At 36.2% G+C, this 14,632-nt stretch overlaps 2 protein-coding genes across 4 annotated transcripts; one reads left to right on the forward strand and one right to left on the reverse strand.

Moving 5' to 3' along the window:
* Positions 1–296: 296 nt before the first annotated feature.
* On the reverse strand, positions 297–2,616 carry LOC104235060 (heterogeneous nuclear ribonucleoprotein 1-like). Its single transcript, XM_009788735.2, has 6 exons — positions 2,492–2,616; positions 2,325–2,365; positions 1,851–2,014; positions 1,173–1,275; positions 933–1,102; positions 297–833 (listed from the first exon to the last, which is right to left on the reverse strand). The coding sequence occupies exons 1-6, from the start codon at positions 2,614–2,616 to the stop codon at positions 297–299; spliced, it is 1,140 nt and encodes a 379-aa protein (XP_009787037.1).
* Positions 2,617–9,463: 6,847 nt separating this feature from the next.
* Positions 9,464–13,367, forward strand: LOC104235059 (nucleosome assembly protein 1;4). 3 transcript variants are annotated; one of them, XM_009788734.2, is made up of 12 exons: positions 9,464–9,657; positions 9,775–9,818; positions 9,915–10,010; positions 11,339–11,431; positions 11,603–11,690; positions 11,802–11,863; positions 11,940–12,124; positions 12,209–12,392; positions 12,486–12,529; positions 12,675–12,855; positions 12,967–13,015; positions 13,083–13,367. In XM_009788734.2, exons 1-11 carry the CDS (start codon positions 9,588–9,590, stop codon positions 12,988–12,990), a joined length of 1,071 nt encoding a protein of 356 aa, XP_009787036.1. In that variant the 5' UTR covers positions 9,464–9,587; the 3' UTR covers positions 12,991–13,015; positions 13,083–13,367. The 3 variants fall into 3 exon arrangements, with proteins under 3 accessions (XP_009787036.1, XP_009787034.1, XP_009787035.1); XM_009788732.2 differs by having other exon boundaries at positions 12,967–12,981; XM_009788733.2 differs by lacking the exon at positions 12,967–13,015.
* The last annotated feature ends 1,265 nt before the right edge of the window (positions 13,368–14,632 follow it).

Raw genomic sequence — 14,632 nt, forward strand, 5'->3', positions numbered from 1 at the left:
CAGCAGAAGCAATCATATCCGAGTGTGCCACCAGAAGAACAAAGTTTGTAACTTCTATCCTGACCTTACACAGAGATGATTAAACAACTTGCAAAAGTTAAGCCAAAAGACTATACTATCCTTCTCCCAAAACCAATATGCTAGGACATAGGCTTATCAAAAAATAAGCTGACAAGAAGTAACTGAAAATGATCAACCACACGAGGAAACAAACACAGCAGCAAAGATTTTACACCTAGCTCGCACCCGCCAGCAGTAGACAAAGCAATTGCAACTCCAGACTAGTAAGCAAGGTCTCACTTCTGATAGGGATGAAACCGTCTGCTTGCAGCACCACCATTCTCATATGCTTTGGCACCTCCGGTGCTACCACCAACACCATATCCTTTAGCATTGCCAGATACAGAGCCTTTAGCCCCACCATACCAGCTACTATCACCGCCTGTATATCCTCTACTGCCAGCATACCCAGTGGTACCACCATAGCTACAAGGAGCCACATAGCTAGTGCCTCCGGATACACCTGCCCTATACATAGGTCCACTAAACCCAAAACCATAACCATATCCACCATACCCAGAGTAAAATCTTGCAACACCTCCATCATAACTTCCTCCAATGTTTCCATAACCACAATAGCCACCACCACCACCACCATGTCCGCCATATCCACCATACCCTCTACCCATCGTTCCGCCATATCCACCACCAAACCCTCCTTCAGACCCACCGAAGCCAATGTATGATTTCGAACCACTCCCACCATGATGCTGCCTGCTCCCGTTTGCATATTCAGCACCAGCTCTTTTTGGCTCAGCCCTCTTAATTTCAGCCTGAAGATGTCAAAATGTCAAAGAGCTGTATATATTTCATTTCACACAAGTACCATAGAGATAATTAATCATGATTAATACAGAGTCAACGTGACTTACTTGTTTGCCACAGATTTCATGCATACGACCATTGTTTAAAACTTTTTCAATGGCATGTTCACTATCAAAAGTCACGAAGCCAAAGCCTCGGGACCGACCAGTCTCGCGGTCCAGCATGATTTGGTGCTCCAGAACATAGCCATAAGAATAAAAATATTCCTTCAACTCATCTGCAATGAATCACTGGATTAAAACATCTATTCTAGATCATGGACAATAAGAACTCGTATTGAATTTTACCTTCGGTTAAAGATAATGGAAGACCGCCGACAAAAAATTTCTTTGTTTTTGGAGCTCCTTTAACTTGCATGTCCTCCTTAGGTACTGTCCTTTTCACTTCCACCTGATCCAATAATCCTAGTAGATTTACTAAATACATACTTCCAAACTAAGTTGCTTCGACATGGCAGTTTAGGTGCCGCACCCGTGTCGATACGACACTAGTATAGGTGTGGGTATGGGTTCCGTACCGGATCTGGCCAAATAATTTTGGGTACTTTGACCACAACGGGCGAAAAATTCGAGACGAGATACAATTTGGTTCCCGAAGTCTGAACCAAAATTAGGGTAAATTTGAAGAAAATAACATACATTATCTAAGAAATCAATTCTTTGCTTATCTACAACTTGAGAATTAAAAAGAAATCCACACTTCACAATTTATACTTTGGTATTTCACAAAAATTCTCATAATTTAGAGACATTTTTTATATTTTTAATTTTTTTGAATTATTTTTAGCCGGATCCCCGCACCCGTATCCGTACTAGGATCCGTATCCCCGATTTTTAGAATTTACATTTCTAAGAATCCGACCTCTAGATCCGCACCCGTATTGGGTACCGTGTCCGAGCAACTTAGATTCCAAATAAACCAAAGAAAACATGACATTACAAGATACCCCTACTCAAAAATCCTACCGTTCTACCATCTATGACGTGGTCTTCCTCTAAAACCTTATTCACAACTTCTGGGTTAGCAAATGTTACAAATCCAAATCCTCGCGGCCGTCCAGAGACCTTATCCATCATTATTACACAGTCAGTTGTCTCTCCAAACCTGCTGAAATATTTCCTAAAAGATTCTGGAACAATAACATGTATAAAATAAGTATCGAGCTGAGAGTTGGATTTAAGAGTAAGAAATAAAGACAAAGCGGACACAATATACATATGTTAAACATAAACTATTTGAAAGTGCATTCTTACAACAACGCAACAGTTTTTTTAAAATCATTTGAATAAACTATAGATTCACCCAAAACCAGGCAAATACATAAGAAATGAGATAACTAACTCACGAAACTAAATTATTGTATCAGAGGCAGAGGCGGATTTAGGTTTTTTATAACATTGGTGCACCACTAAGGACATCAGAATCAGAAATTAGATTACCTTCATTGGTCTCCCAAGCAATGCCTCCAACAAAAAGCTTTCTAACAACAAGCAAAACCAGCAAAGTTACAATACTTTCGGCATGGCCTTATGCGTTTCGCCATCATCTAAACCCTAAAGATCCAAAACTAGAAGCTACAAAACTAAGTACTAAGCTACAAACTAACCCTGCAGAAGAATCATCGATTGAATGCTTTAATTCATGGCCTGCACTATTATCTCCACGGGTTTCTGAATATGGCTCTAGTGGTTGATAGTTACCATCATTTTGTTCAGCTACATCATAATCCATTTTGTTCCTATTGTTTCTCTATCTATAGATATACCTGCAAATAAATACGAGATTATTTTCGACTACAACCTATAACGTTTTCCCTGTGGTTCCACACTTTTCATCTAAACCCTAACAAAATCTTGACATGCAGTAACAGAGGCGAAGCTAGCTTATGGATTTATTAGACGGAATTGAATAGCGATGAGAGTAATTGGAGGTCGAAAGTCTTTGTAATTGCAAAAATCCTAGCAGCTTTGCGCCCTTTTTCGTATGGTGGAGATAGGAAAATTGCTGCCGCGCCAAGAGATAGAAGTGAAGGTTGCATTTAAGGGAAATATCTCGCGCTTTGGAGTAGTTGTATAGGCATTTTTCCCCTTTTGGTAAAAGTTTACTAGCATCCCACATTTTTCACACTTTAATTTTTAGGACAAATGGCCTCTTAGGCACTTAAAATTGTACCTGATTGACATGCCGGTAAATAAATTTTCAAAATTTTCACGTGAACACTTTAATTTGAGCATAAGTAAACTAATAAATACCTCTGACCGTTGACTCAATCTATATAGCATCAGTTATTCCTAGTCAGTTGTTGTGCGTGTAAGTCACGCCTCGCAGAAGTGTGAATGAGCTTTATTCAATGCTCAAGGAAATAAACCCAAGCGCCCATCTATTTAGAGGGCTTCTTCTTCCTCCTTGGCCTACAAGTAGTTGCTGTAATTTTTTCAGGTGGGTTGATCCACCTCTTCTAGATCATTAAAAACAAGTGATTTCGAGACTGCTATCAAGAATTTGTGTCAATGAGCAGTGAAGGAATAGGGAAAAACAATATGTATTTGCGTTTGTTGCTGTTGTACTGCTCTTTGTAGTGTTATTCTGAGCTTATGATCTTTATATTGTATGTTTATTCTTAACAAACAATGACAATGTCAAGTATACAAATTTTTTTGTTGCAAATGAAAAGTGATGCTTTGCATTAACATCTGAACATGTATTAGACAAGTTCAAAATAATCATCTTGATTGTCAAAAGTAGACCATCAAATTTACACACTAGCATAAAGCAGTTTACTATTGTGCCTAAACCAAACCAAAACAACATTCATTAACTAAGTTCTAAATATTTCAGACTAAATCTTCCACAAAATAACCTACAAATAAGTTCTGATACTAACAGATTTAAACTTTCACAAAAAGAAACATTTCTTCAAATCATTATAGTTGAGATTGTTGAAATTGGACTGAGATTGGCTCAAGTTTGGCTGATTTGAAGAATGAGCTCCAGATTGGCTTAGGGTTGCTTGAGTTTGTCTCCTTCTAGCCTGTTGTTGAAGCTACCTTTGTGTTACTGCATTTGTTCCTTTCCACCTTAGTCCAGGTGCTTTGTATCCAAGATCAATATTAGTCTGGCTAAAATCAATTATTTGCCTAGGATCATGGGTGACTTTGTCCCTTAACCCAAACTACATTCAAATAGAAATATAATTTCAGAATTTAATATAGTAATTAGACACAACAGTTGGATAGAATTTCACATACTTACCCTCTATATGACTGTCCCTGATTCACTAAACAGTATTCCAAAACCAACAGTCTTAGGCCTTCCACCTAAAGTTCTAAGAATTTGTTGAGGAATCATTTGATCTTTCTTTTGTTGTTCCAGATTGTTGTATTCCTGATCCACCATCAACAATAGTTCAAGAATTTCTTTATGTTGCACATCTAGCTATTGCAGTAGTACCATATTGTTGTGATGCATATCCACCACCAGCAGTAGTACCAGAATGACCTCCTGATGCAGCTGTAGTAGCCTGGGCATTTGTAGTACTACTCCTAGCACCAACAGTTGAATTTTGCCCTTTCTAAAACATTCAGAATATAAAAAATACAGGAAAAGACTAAAAAACACTTAAAGCATAAGGAGTATTTATTTATTACTATGATCTCACATCCTTTCTTGTTATGCCCTACTGTCTTGCAATGAGAATATGTCATTAGTGTCCCCTTCCTTGATCTCTTACCAAATTTCTTTATAGGTTCATCTTGAGTCTTCCTTCTATGTTTCTTAGGTATACCAGGCATCTTAGTAATTACATGAGGCTCAACTTTGGGGTTCTGAGTTAGAGGCCACATATTCCATGTTGGTTATAGGTTGAATATAATAATTGAATGCCTTGAGGTATGTTTCCTTCTTATACAAGTGCTCAACATAGTCAACAGTGTTATACCTTTTAAATAATATTACACAAAGTGTATGGGAGAGGGGTATGCCTTCCAGCTACCACATTCTACACGAGCACTCGTTCTTTTCAAAATCAACTATGTATTTGTAAATTCCGTCTTGGATATTAGATCCAGTGTCCCCATTCCATTTATATTCATGTTTGGTGACTCTTACAGATTTATCTTCAATGTACCCTATTGCCATATGAGATATATCAGAATTCCGCTTTATAGCAAATTCTCTCATACTGGTCATCATCCCTATTACCTTCACTCAGATCTCTTCCAAAATGGTTATGATTGACTTGTGCCTAGAAGTAAGTATCCAACTATTGAAAGTCTCACACATGTTGTTCTCCACAACATCATACTTACTACAGTTTTTAAAAAAGGCCATGTACCATGATTGTTTGGGATATCTAAGCAAGTTTTTCTATTATCTTATTGCCACCAAATTATACCAACTCATTTAGTTTAACCTTCAGAAATGCTTCAAATGAAGCTCTTGCACAACCCCAAAGTTTCTTCCTTCTTTCCTCGGCACTCTAGGTTTTCTTCCAGTTTCTCCATATGCGCCTTGCACATATTCTATGCTCATCATCTGGCATCAATTCAGATACAGCTTGAACAAGTCCCTTGATCAATAAAAATACGTTGTTAGAGTTCATATAATGCAAGCTTAAGTATTAAAGTAAAAAAATGAGATTAAAATAATACACATACCTTTTGCATATTAGACATAATATTTAGTCCTTCACATTCAGATTTTGTCAGTTTCAAGTCTTCCATTAGATACCTAAATAAACACGACCAATTGTTCTTGGTCTCTTTCTCAACCACTGGCCAAGCAACAAGGTACATATGTTTAGTACCATCCTTAGCAATGCATGCCAATAACTCACCTTTATACACCCCTTTAAAAAATGCACCATCAAAGCCAATTATATTTCTACACCCTTCTAACCAACATATTTTCAAAGCACGTAAACAAATGTATATCCCTACAAAGATCTCTTTACCAGGTTCTATTTCTTTGGAAGTCCTCACCACAACAGTGTTGTCAGGGTTAATAGTTCTTATCATGTCAGCATAATAATAAATTCTAGCAAACTTTATTTGTAATCACCTAAATACTTACCCATTACCTTCTGTCTAGCCCTGGCACATATTGTTTTTCCTACATGCACACTATGCGTAATCCTTATCAACTCTTCCAACTTCTCGAGCTTTATGTTAGGCTGATTAATGATCTTATCTTTGTAATGTTTAACTATTCAAGCTGTGCTAGCAAGCTTGTTATGTGTGACTGGGAAGCATGAATAAACAGGGTAGTAGTTAACAATGAAGTTCTATGTGTGTCCATGTAAACTGCCTAAAATATGCCATCTATATCTACTAGAGTTCAACATGTTGACCTGAACCTATTCCTCTCATTTGGCCTCAACTTTAACTGAACACTCCTCTGTATAACATAGTCTTGTAAAGTAGATCTAAATTTTCTAACATTTTCAAAGACCATTATAGTTGAAAAATATTTTTCTTACAGTTAGGGTCAAAGTAAACCTTTCTACTGTATCTTCTTGGAAGAAGCTTCTGTACCTTATCATCTGCATCTACATCATCATTAGTACTATCCTTACTCCCTGGATCTAACCTGTCTAGGTAATGGCCATCCCATCCCAATTTGCCAGCATATTTAGCAGTCTTGTCCTTATAAATGTCTTTAAATTTAGGGTCAATGCCTACTGGGTCACTAGGTAGCTCATCTACATTAACATCACTAGAATCTCTCGTTCCAGTTCTTCTGATTTACTTTACTTTGTCTAGTAACAACAAGGTCAGTTTCTATATCACTTGTCTCTCCAACAACATCATCAACAACATCATAAAGTGACTAGTCTATATTCTCATCAGCAGAAATACCCTCATATTGAGCATCATCACTCTCATAATTACTCTCAAATTCATCACAATCTAAATCTGTGACTAGATGAAAGTTGTAGAACTCCCTTCATTCTTAGTAGACTATTCTATATCAGCGGCCCTCCCGTTACCCTTCCCCTAAGAGAAACAACCACTATTTATATTATTGGTAGGTGAGTTTGTTGCCTAGCATTAGCTCTACTTGTTTGCCTTTGTGGCACTTCACTATAGCCAACTGTTTGTTCATATGGAATATCACTGGGGACCACATCACTACTTAATATTTCATCCAATTCAATATCAACGCATGGTATATTAACAGTGTGACATAAATAAACATCAATAAAATCCCCATCACGAAGGTCTTTGAAGAATTCTAACACATCAACACCATACTTAATAAATCGAAATGCTCCCTTTTTTCTTGGCATGCAAATTTCTCCACACCTAAGTACCCCATATCATTTGTCCGTTTGTTGAATTGAATAACAAGTAGTTCATCTGTGTCATCAGTTACAATAGTAGGCCATGTTATATCATTTTCACATCTCATTAATGAGCCAACTACCAATTGTCCCTGATGGTGAAATTGTAATATCACAAAAACAACCATCCTGCCTCCCTACGCCTATGAAAATAAGATAAGATAAGTCCAAATCGGTAAAATATTCAAAATAAAAAGACAATATTGTCTAAACATGTCTTTGAAAAAAAACAAGCAAATCCGGGGAAAGAACCCTAACTTTATCACTTTAAGAGATAATTTTTTTTATATGATAAAAAGCCCTAATTTTGTAACACTATATGTCAAATCAGCCATGGAACTAACAAAGTTCAGAGAAAAAAATAAGAATCTAGTGTGTTATTCCAAAAAATTCTAATTTTAAACCCTAATAACGAAAGAATTATTGCATGCATACAAAACATATCTATCATTACCACCTTCAATAACACATTAAAACACAAGAAAATAATCAGAAATTTCATTAAAGACTACAATCGAACCTTGAATGACTTCTACGTTTCTGGTGAAGGAGAAAATAACGGTACACGAAACACCCAGATTCCTGGTTTGGGACCGATTTGAAAGAAAAATAAACACAATATGTAGATGATCTAATTGGTGGAAAATCCCATGACAATCATTCACTCCATTTGAGCAGACGATCGAAAATGTAGAGTTCTATAAGAGTGAGACGACTGAAAATAAAATTACTTTTGAGTGTTTTATGGTCTTTAGGTCAAAAAAGGAATAGCAAATAGTTGGTACTTAGTGTGTTTTCACGACTTACACGTGACATGTTTTAATTCGATATTGGTGACCGGATTGCCACGTTTGAGAAATTGTAATGCACGCGCTATGATTCAACTGTCGGATGTGTTTATTAGTTAACTTATTCTCAGGTTGAAGTGTTTATATAGGAATTTTGAAAGTTTATTTACCGGCATGACAATTGGGTGCAAGTTCAATTGGCGAGAAGGTCTTTTTGCCTATTTTTTATGTGCTAAGGCTATGTTATTTGATTGCATATAATCACCAAGTGCAAATAAGTAGTATTTATTTTTTGCCCTATTGGTCCATGTCCTGTGACTTTGCTCTGTAATTTGGTTTATAAACAAATAATCAATAATGCAGTATTATAATGCAAAAAAGTGATGCAAAAAAAATCTTGTTAAATGTTTAGCTCGATATAACATAAAATGGTATACAATGTGTACTTTTTGAAAGAACCAAAAAAAAAAAAAGTTTGCTTACTAAAGGGTTAGCTTTGTCGTGTTTTTAATCCATGTATTATTTGTGTCCGCATTCATATTCCATTTTTTATGTCACATAAAATAAAGCATAATTTTCACAAAATGTATGTATGTATTATTTATTAGGAAGACTGAAGTAATAATCAAATATTATATAAAAGAATATGGGTTTTTATGAGAAGATTAAATCTACACAAAGCTCAATCAAATGACTCCAAATTGTAATGTTAAGATTAAAATATATGTTTTGTTTATTTTTTAAAAATTCAATAGTCTTGCTAGTACATGTGTTAGAGTGAGTTAATTTTGCGAATTGTCGTTGTATTAGTGTTAAAGTTATCTTATTTATAAACCTCGGAAAATTTTGTCAGAGGAGTTCGAAAAATAAATTTCACTACCTTGAGTAAAAATTTACTCATATTTATATTAAATCAATAAACATATGATATATGTCTTTTACATACGCATTTATTACTTAACTATAATTAATTTTTATTATATAGTTTTACTAGAATATAGACTTAAATATTTTAACTAATATTATTTAAAGTAAACATCGTATATGAGTAAGTTTTCTACTATATTTTCTTATTGCTATTCTAATATTGTATGAGCAAGAGGTGCATTGAATCAAAATTCAATATAATCTTGAAAATGATTTTTCTTTTAACAAAAAATGTCTTTTTTCAACGAACATTTACTATACACAGAGTTAAAGTTTAATACGATCTTAAAAATGGAAATTTTGTTAATAGAAAAGCTTTTTTCCTTACAAACATTATGCTATACGAATTTGCATTAGTCTTATTGTCCGAGTATTTTTTCAAGAATTTCAAATATCCAATGATTAATATAGTAAAAAAAGAAAAAAGAAGGGAATATCCGATGACCCACTTGAGAGTTGAGACGCACGAGCGGGGCACCGCCCGAGGTGGCTTTATAAACTTTGGAATTTATTTATACCAATCAAAACTGCTCGCACCAAAAACCCTTACCATTTCCCTCCTTCTCCCCCCTTTGCTTCTCTCACTTCAAAACGCCTATTGAAATTATTCAATCTTTTTCCAGCTAGGGTTTCTAATCCGTCCCACTATGAGTAATTCCAATAAAGATCACTTCGACATGTCCGATCTCGGCGCTTCTCTCCCCGCCGCTGCCGCCGGTAAAATCCCTAATCTTTCCCCTAAGCCAATTCGCTTTTTAATTGATTCCTCTCTTTTTTTTGGACGAAGTAATTGATTCCTATCATTTTGTTATTGTATCTGTTGTTTGTGTATAGCTTTGAGTGCCGAAGATCGTGCTGGCTTGGTGAATGCGCTCAAGGTTACTTTTTGTTTTTTACTTTTTATTTGTTTCACATATTCTTAATTTAATACGCCCAACTGTTTTATCTTTGCCTCTTCTATGTGAAATGTGTAGAATAAGCTTCAGAATTTGGCTGGGCAGCATTCGGATATACTCGAAACTTTGACGCCACAAGTTAGGAAGCGTGTAGATGTTTTAAGAGAGCTTCAGGTGCGTTTATTCATCGCTGAGATGTTCTGGATTTTATACTTGCTTCTTCTTTTTCAAAGAATATGCATTTGGCATATGGATGCATTAAGAAAATTAAATAATCCTATTTATGGTAGTTTTGTGGGTCCTATCCCGAGTTAAAGTTGCTTCCTGATTCAATTTACAGTTCGAATTGTAATGTCCTGGTTGATAGATTTCATGAAGAATGTGATTTAGTGATGTTGGTAGGTTTCTTTGACGCAACTATTTTCTGAAAACTAATGTTGTGTTTTTGGAAGCAAAGGCGAAGCCATGATTTTGAGTTTATGGGTTCTGGATATAAGAAAATGCAGCTTACAGGGTTTTGGATAAATTACTTCTACATACTAAGTGTATTTTTTTTTTAATACAAATAGAGGGTCTGGCAAAAGCTACTAGATTCTGCCGAACCCGTAACTTAAACGCTACCTCTGCCCCTGTTTGGAAGTTCAAAATTGTCCCTTTCCATGCCCTATATTGGCATTTGGAAATAAAGTGGGGTTGTTGCTGAGTTGTTTCATCTGTACCCCCCCCCCCAAACAATCGTTTAGCCTCCTTTCTCTCTTTTTAGTTATGTTGAACTTTCTAACTTATTGCCTATGTTTACCATGGGAATCTTGAAGCTTAAGAAGAGATGTTTCCACCGTGGGATAATGCATTATCAATCTAGTTCCAAATAGTATCTGACAAATACATTAAGATAGCACCATGGATAACTATTGTGCTTTTGTGTACCATCTTCATCTTGGTACTTATTTAATGAAACCTTTACCTTGTCAAAAAAAAAAGCACCTTGGATATCTATGCGATTATAGAGTCGTTATTTCACTAGCCATATTTTAGGTCTTAAAAGGATTGAATATTTCAAAAAGGGGACACTCCACAATATAATTTAATGCAGGTTAATAGGGATGTCTGTGACAGATAACAATGAAAAACTTGGTGTGCTACTAGTCATGCATGATTTTTTCTATTTACATTTAAATTGAAGCAAGACAAAGTGACATGATGAAGATGCCAATGTTGCTTGCATGACAAATGTGCTATACTTGTGACGACCTAGCCCACTTATTCCGCAATGCCTAATTTCTTTGCCAGTAATGCTTAACTTGGAGCAATATGCTCTCAGAGGAACAATTTCTTAATTTTATGATTAATTGAGGGATCCATTCTCATTTTCTGCAACCGGGAAATTTTTTGATAGTGGATTAGCTTTTTTACTTTATGCTGGCATACTAATATGCTTGTGAATTCCAATTGCTCTTCCTGTAAATGGAAGAAAAAGGCTTAACATGATCTTCTAAATATAGAGCCAACACGATGAGCTGGAATCACATTTTTTCGAGGAGAGGGCTGCACTGGAAGCTAAATACCAGAAGCTGTATGAACCTTTATATACAAAGGTGAGACAAATAATTCCAAGCCATTCCATGTTTGCATGGTGCAATTGAAATTCCCCCCCCCCCCCCCCCCCACACACACACACACACACAAAAAAAAAAGAAAAAAAAAAGAGGAAATGAGATGTGTTTTGTTATCCTCCCATGTTTTATGATTTTGTGGATGTGTTACAGAGATATGAAATAGTAAATGGGGTTGTCGAAGTGGAGGGTGTTAATGAAGCCCCGATGAACCAGGAAGAGGATAAAGAGGCTGGAAATGGTAAATGGATATTTTCTTTCACCCATGCATTTTTTTTATGAGGATCATCCGTCCATGCAGATTGATCTTGCCATGTGCTTTGATTTTTCATGGTGTCACATTTTGGTGCAGAGAAAGGTGTTCCCAACTTCTGGTTGACTGCAATGAAGACTAATGAAATATTGGCAGAGGAGGTAAATAACAAATGTGATAAATATGTCTTGTTTAAAATACCGGTTGTTTAACCGAGTGCAAATGATGGTGCTGTAGATCTCAGAGCGTGATGAGGAAGCTTTAAAGTACCTCAAGGATATCAAGTGGTGCAAGATTGATGATCGAAAGGGTTTTAAGCTTGAGTTCTTCTTTGATACAAACCCTTTCTTCACGAATTCTGTCTTGACCAAAACCTATCACATGATTGATGATGATGATCCTATATTGGAGAAGGCCATAGGGTAAGTTTTGACTTATACAAGTTTTGGTTTTACATACTGTGATCTTAATTTTTGTTTATTTACTTGATGTGGGATGTCTTGTAGGACCAAGATTGATTGGTGTCCTGGTAAATGCTTGACGCAAAAGATCCTAAAAAAGAAGCCAAAGAAGGGGTCAAAAAATGCTAAACCCATAATCAAGACTGAGACCTGCGAGAGCTTTTTCAATTTCTTTAAGCCACCACAAGTACCTGAAGATGATGATGATGATGACATAGATGAAGATGCTGTAGGTTCAACAACTTTTATTTTGTTCATTTACGCTGTAATTTAGAATGTTTTGTGTTCTTGTTTGGTGATTTTGTCTAATATATCTTGATAGGCTGAAGAACTTCAGAATCTAATGGAACAAGATTACGATATTGGGTCAGTTGCAGCTTTCCTCATAGCTTTGGGATTCCTTTTGAATTGATGTCCGGATTTGCTTTGAACTTGGTCTCAACAGCTTTTACATCTTCTATGAATTGAAAGAGTGAATCTGATGTTTTTTTTGGGGCTTCCATGTTTGCAGCTCGACAATTCGGGACAAAATCATCCCCCATGCTGTGTCATGGTTTACTGGTGAGGCTGCTGAAGGGGATGAATTTGAAGATATTGAAGATGATGATGATGATGATGATGATGATGATGATGAAGATGATGAGGATGAAGAAGATGAGGATGATGAAGAAGAGGAGAAGAGCAAAAAGAAGGTAAAAATTTGTTTTGGCCTGCTTCTACAAAGTGATAATATTATTTCCCTTATTTTTTCGCTGATCTTTTTCTTGTATCTGTCCATATGATTTATTCGATTGTCCTTGTAGTCTTCAGCACTAAAGGTGGAATGAGCAGCTATGATGGCAGTTATTTTAGGTGATTTCATAAATCGCCTTCCATTTTCTTTAGTACGTGACTTTGTATTTATTTGATAAAAATGTAGAAGAGGTCGAAAGCACAAGTTGGAGAAGGTCAGCAGGGGGAACGTCCTCCAGAGTGCAAGCAGCAGTAGTTTGTTTGTTTTTTTGCCCTTAGCAGCTGAAGGAACTCCTACCTAGCGATTGGTATTTTAGTTTGCGTTGATCATGTTAGTATGTCTGCTCATTATTATTTTTGTTTATTCATTTTCCAGTCTTCTGTTTATAAAATCTAGTAGTGGGGATTACAGTGTTTGCTTGGGTTTAGCTTTTGCTTATCGTGAAAATTTCACATTAGATCCTTGACCTTATCTGCCTTTCCTCCCTCGTCCAAGGTTTCTATGTGGTGGTTTCAAAATGTGTTTCAGTTTAAACCTACAGTATTGCAAAAACTGAAGGAATTCAAGATGCTTTGAAAATTATTTATCCTGCAATGCGTGTAGTGTAAGGATATGTTTTCATATCCGTACTCATTTTTAACCACGCTTAAGAGTATGATGTACGTTCCACTTCCCATTTCTTCCCTGTGCTGCCAAGGAATAAGTTTTTGTAAGTTGACGCAAAGGTCATCGTGTTGTGTTTTTTAGTTTTATCTGACGTTGCTTCCTCACTGTTACTGTGACGACTTTTGGTTTCATTTCTTCTATCAAAGAACTGAATGAGAACTTAGCTGAAAATGTTGGACGGGAAAAATAAGACGGTGGACGAATTTGTCAACTTTTGAAAACTTGAGAAACGTTTCTTGTTAAATGAAATAGCATAAAGCTATAATTTAATGCAAGTGACACAATAGGAATGATAATGGTCAAATATCATCGGCTTCTGCAGTTCTCACTATTATAGCCATCATAAGACTTGGCTCGGTAGAGTTGTACCCGGCCACTTGGAGCTCGGTAAAATCTAACTGATCAGTGGTTGCACAATAGGTGTCGTACATGATCGATTATAGCGCGGCTCGATAGAGTAAAAGAGGTACATCTATATAAGGCAAAATAGCCTTCGGGTCACTTAAACTTGCACCCGTTTTTTTAACCCGGTAAAGGAACTTATGCGTTTCCGGTTTGAACACTTTAACTCATTCATTTGCACAATTTTAAAATTGACGTGAACACCATGATGTAATTGACGTGAACACCATGATTACCATGATTACCATGAACACCATGATTACGTTGCAGTAATGTAATTGACGTGGCAAAAATATGTGCTAATCACGTTTGTGAAGCGCGCGTATACACTGGTACGAGAGAAAAAAAAATACTAAATTACAAATAATAAATAGAGTGAAGTAAAAGCAAAAAAATAAAATTAAAAAATAAGGAAAAAGCCCCCCCCCCCCCCCCCCCGCCATCATCTGCCCCTCATTCCTTCATCATCCCCCTCGTTCTCAGGTGTCATCTTCCCATCATTCCTTAATCTTCTCCAAAATTTTCCTCTATTCCTTTCCTCCTACTCAAACACCACATTCAAAATCACCATCATCACCTCTTTCATCATTGCTAACCCAAACATCATTTTCAACCATTAGCATCTAGAGCACACTTTTTCTATGACAAACGGATCGCCAAAGGGGGCG

This window comes from Nicotiana sylvestris, chromosome 3 (genome assembly GCF_000393655.2).
Source record: "Nicotiana sylvestris chromosome 3, ASM39365v2, whole genome shotgun sequence".
Lineage (NCBI taxonomy): Eukaryota > Viridiplantae > Streptophyta > Magnoliopsida > Solanales > Solanaceae > Nicotiana > Nicotiana sylvestris.

Coding starts and splice junctions, on each gene's coding strand:
- LOC104235060 (XM_009788735.2), bottom strand. CDS start 2,616: ATGGATTATGATGTAGCTGAACAAAATGATGGTAACTATCAACCACTA. Junction 2,366..2,491: donor ATCGATGATTCTTCTGCAGG/GTTAGTTTGTAG, acceptor GCTTGTTGTTAG/AAAGCTTTTTGTTGGAGGCA. Junction 834..932: donor ATGAAATCTGTGGCAAACAA/GTAAGTCACGTT, acceptor TGACATCTTCAG/GCTGAAATTAAGAGGGCTGA.
- LOC104235059 (XM_009788732.2), top strand. CDS start 9,588: ATGAGTAATTCCAATAAAGATCACTTCGACATGTCCGATCTCGGCGCT. Junction 9,658..9,774: donor TCTCCCCGCCGCTGCCGCCG/GTAAAATCCCTA, acceptor GTTTGTGTATAG/CTTTGAGTGCCGAAGATCGT. Junction 9,819..9,914: donor GCTTGGTGAATGCGCTCAAG/GTTACTTTTTGT, acceptor TGAAATGTGTAG/AATAAGCTTCAGAATTTGGC.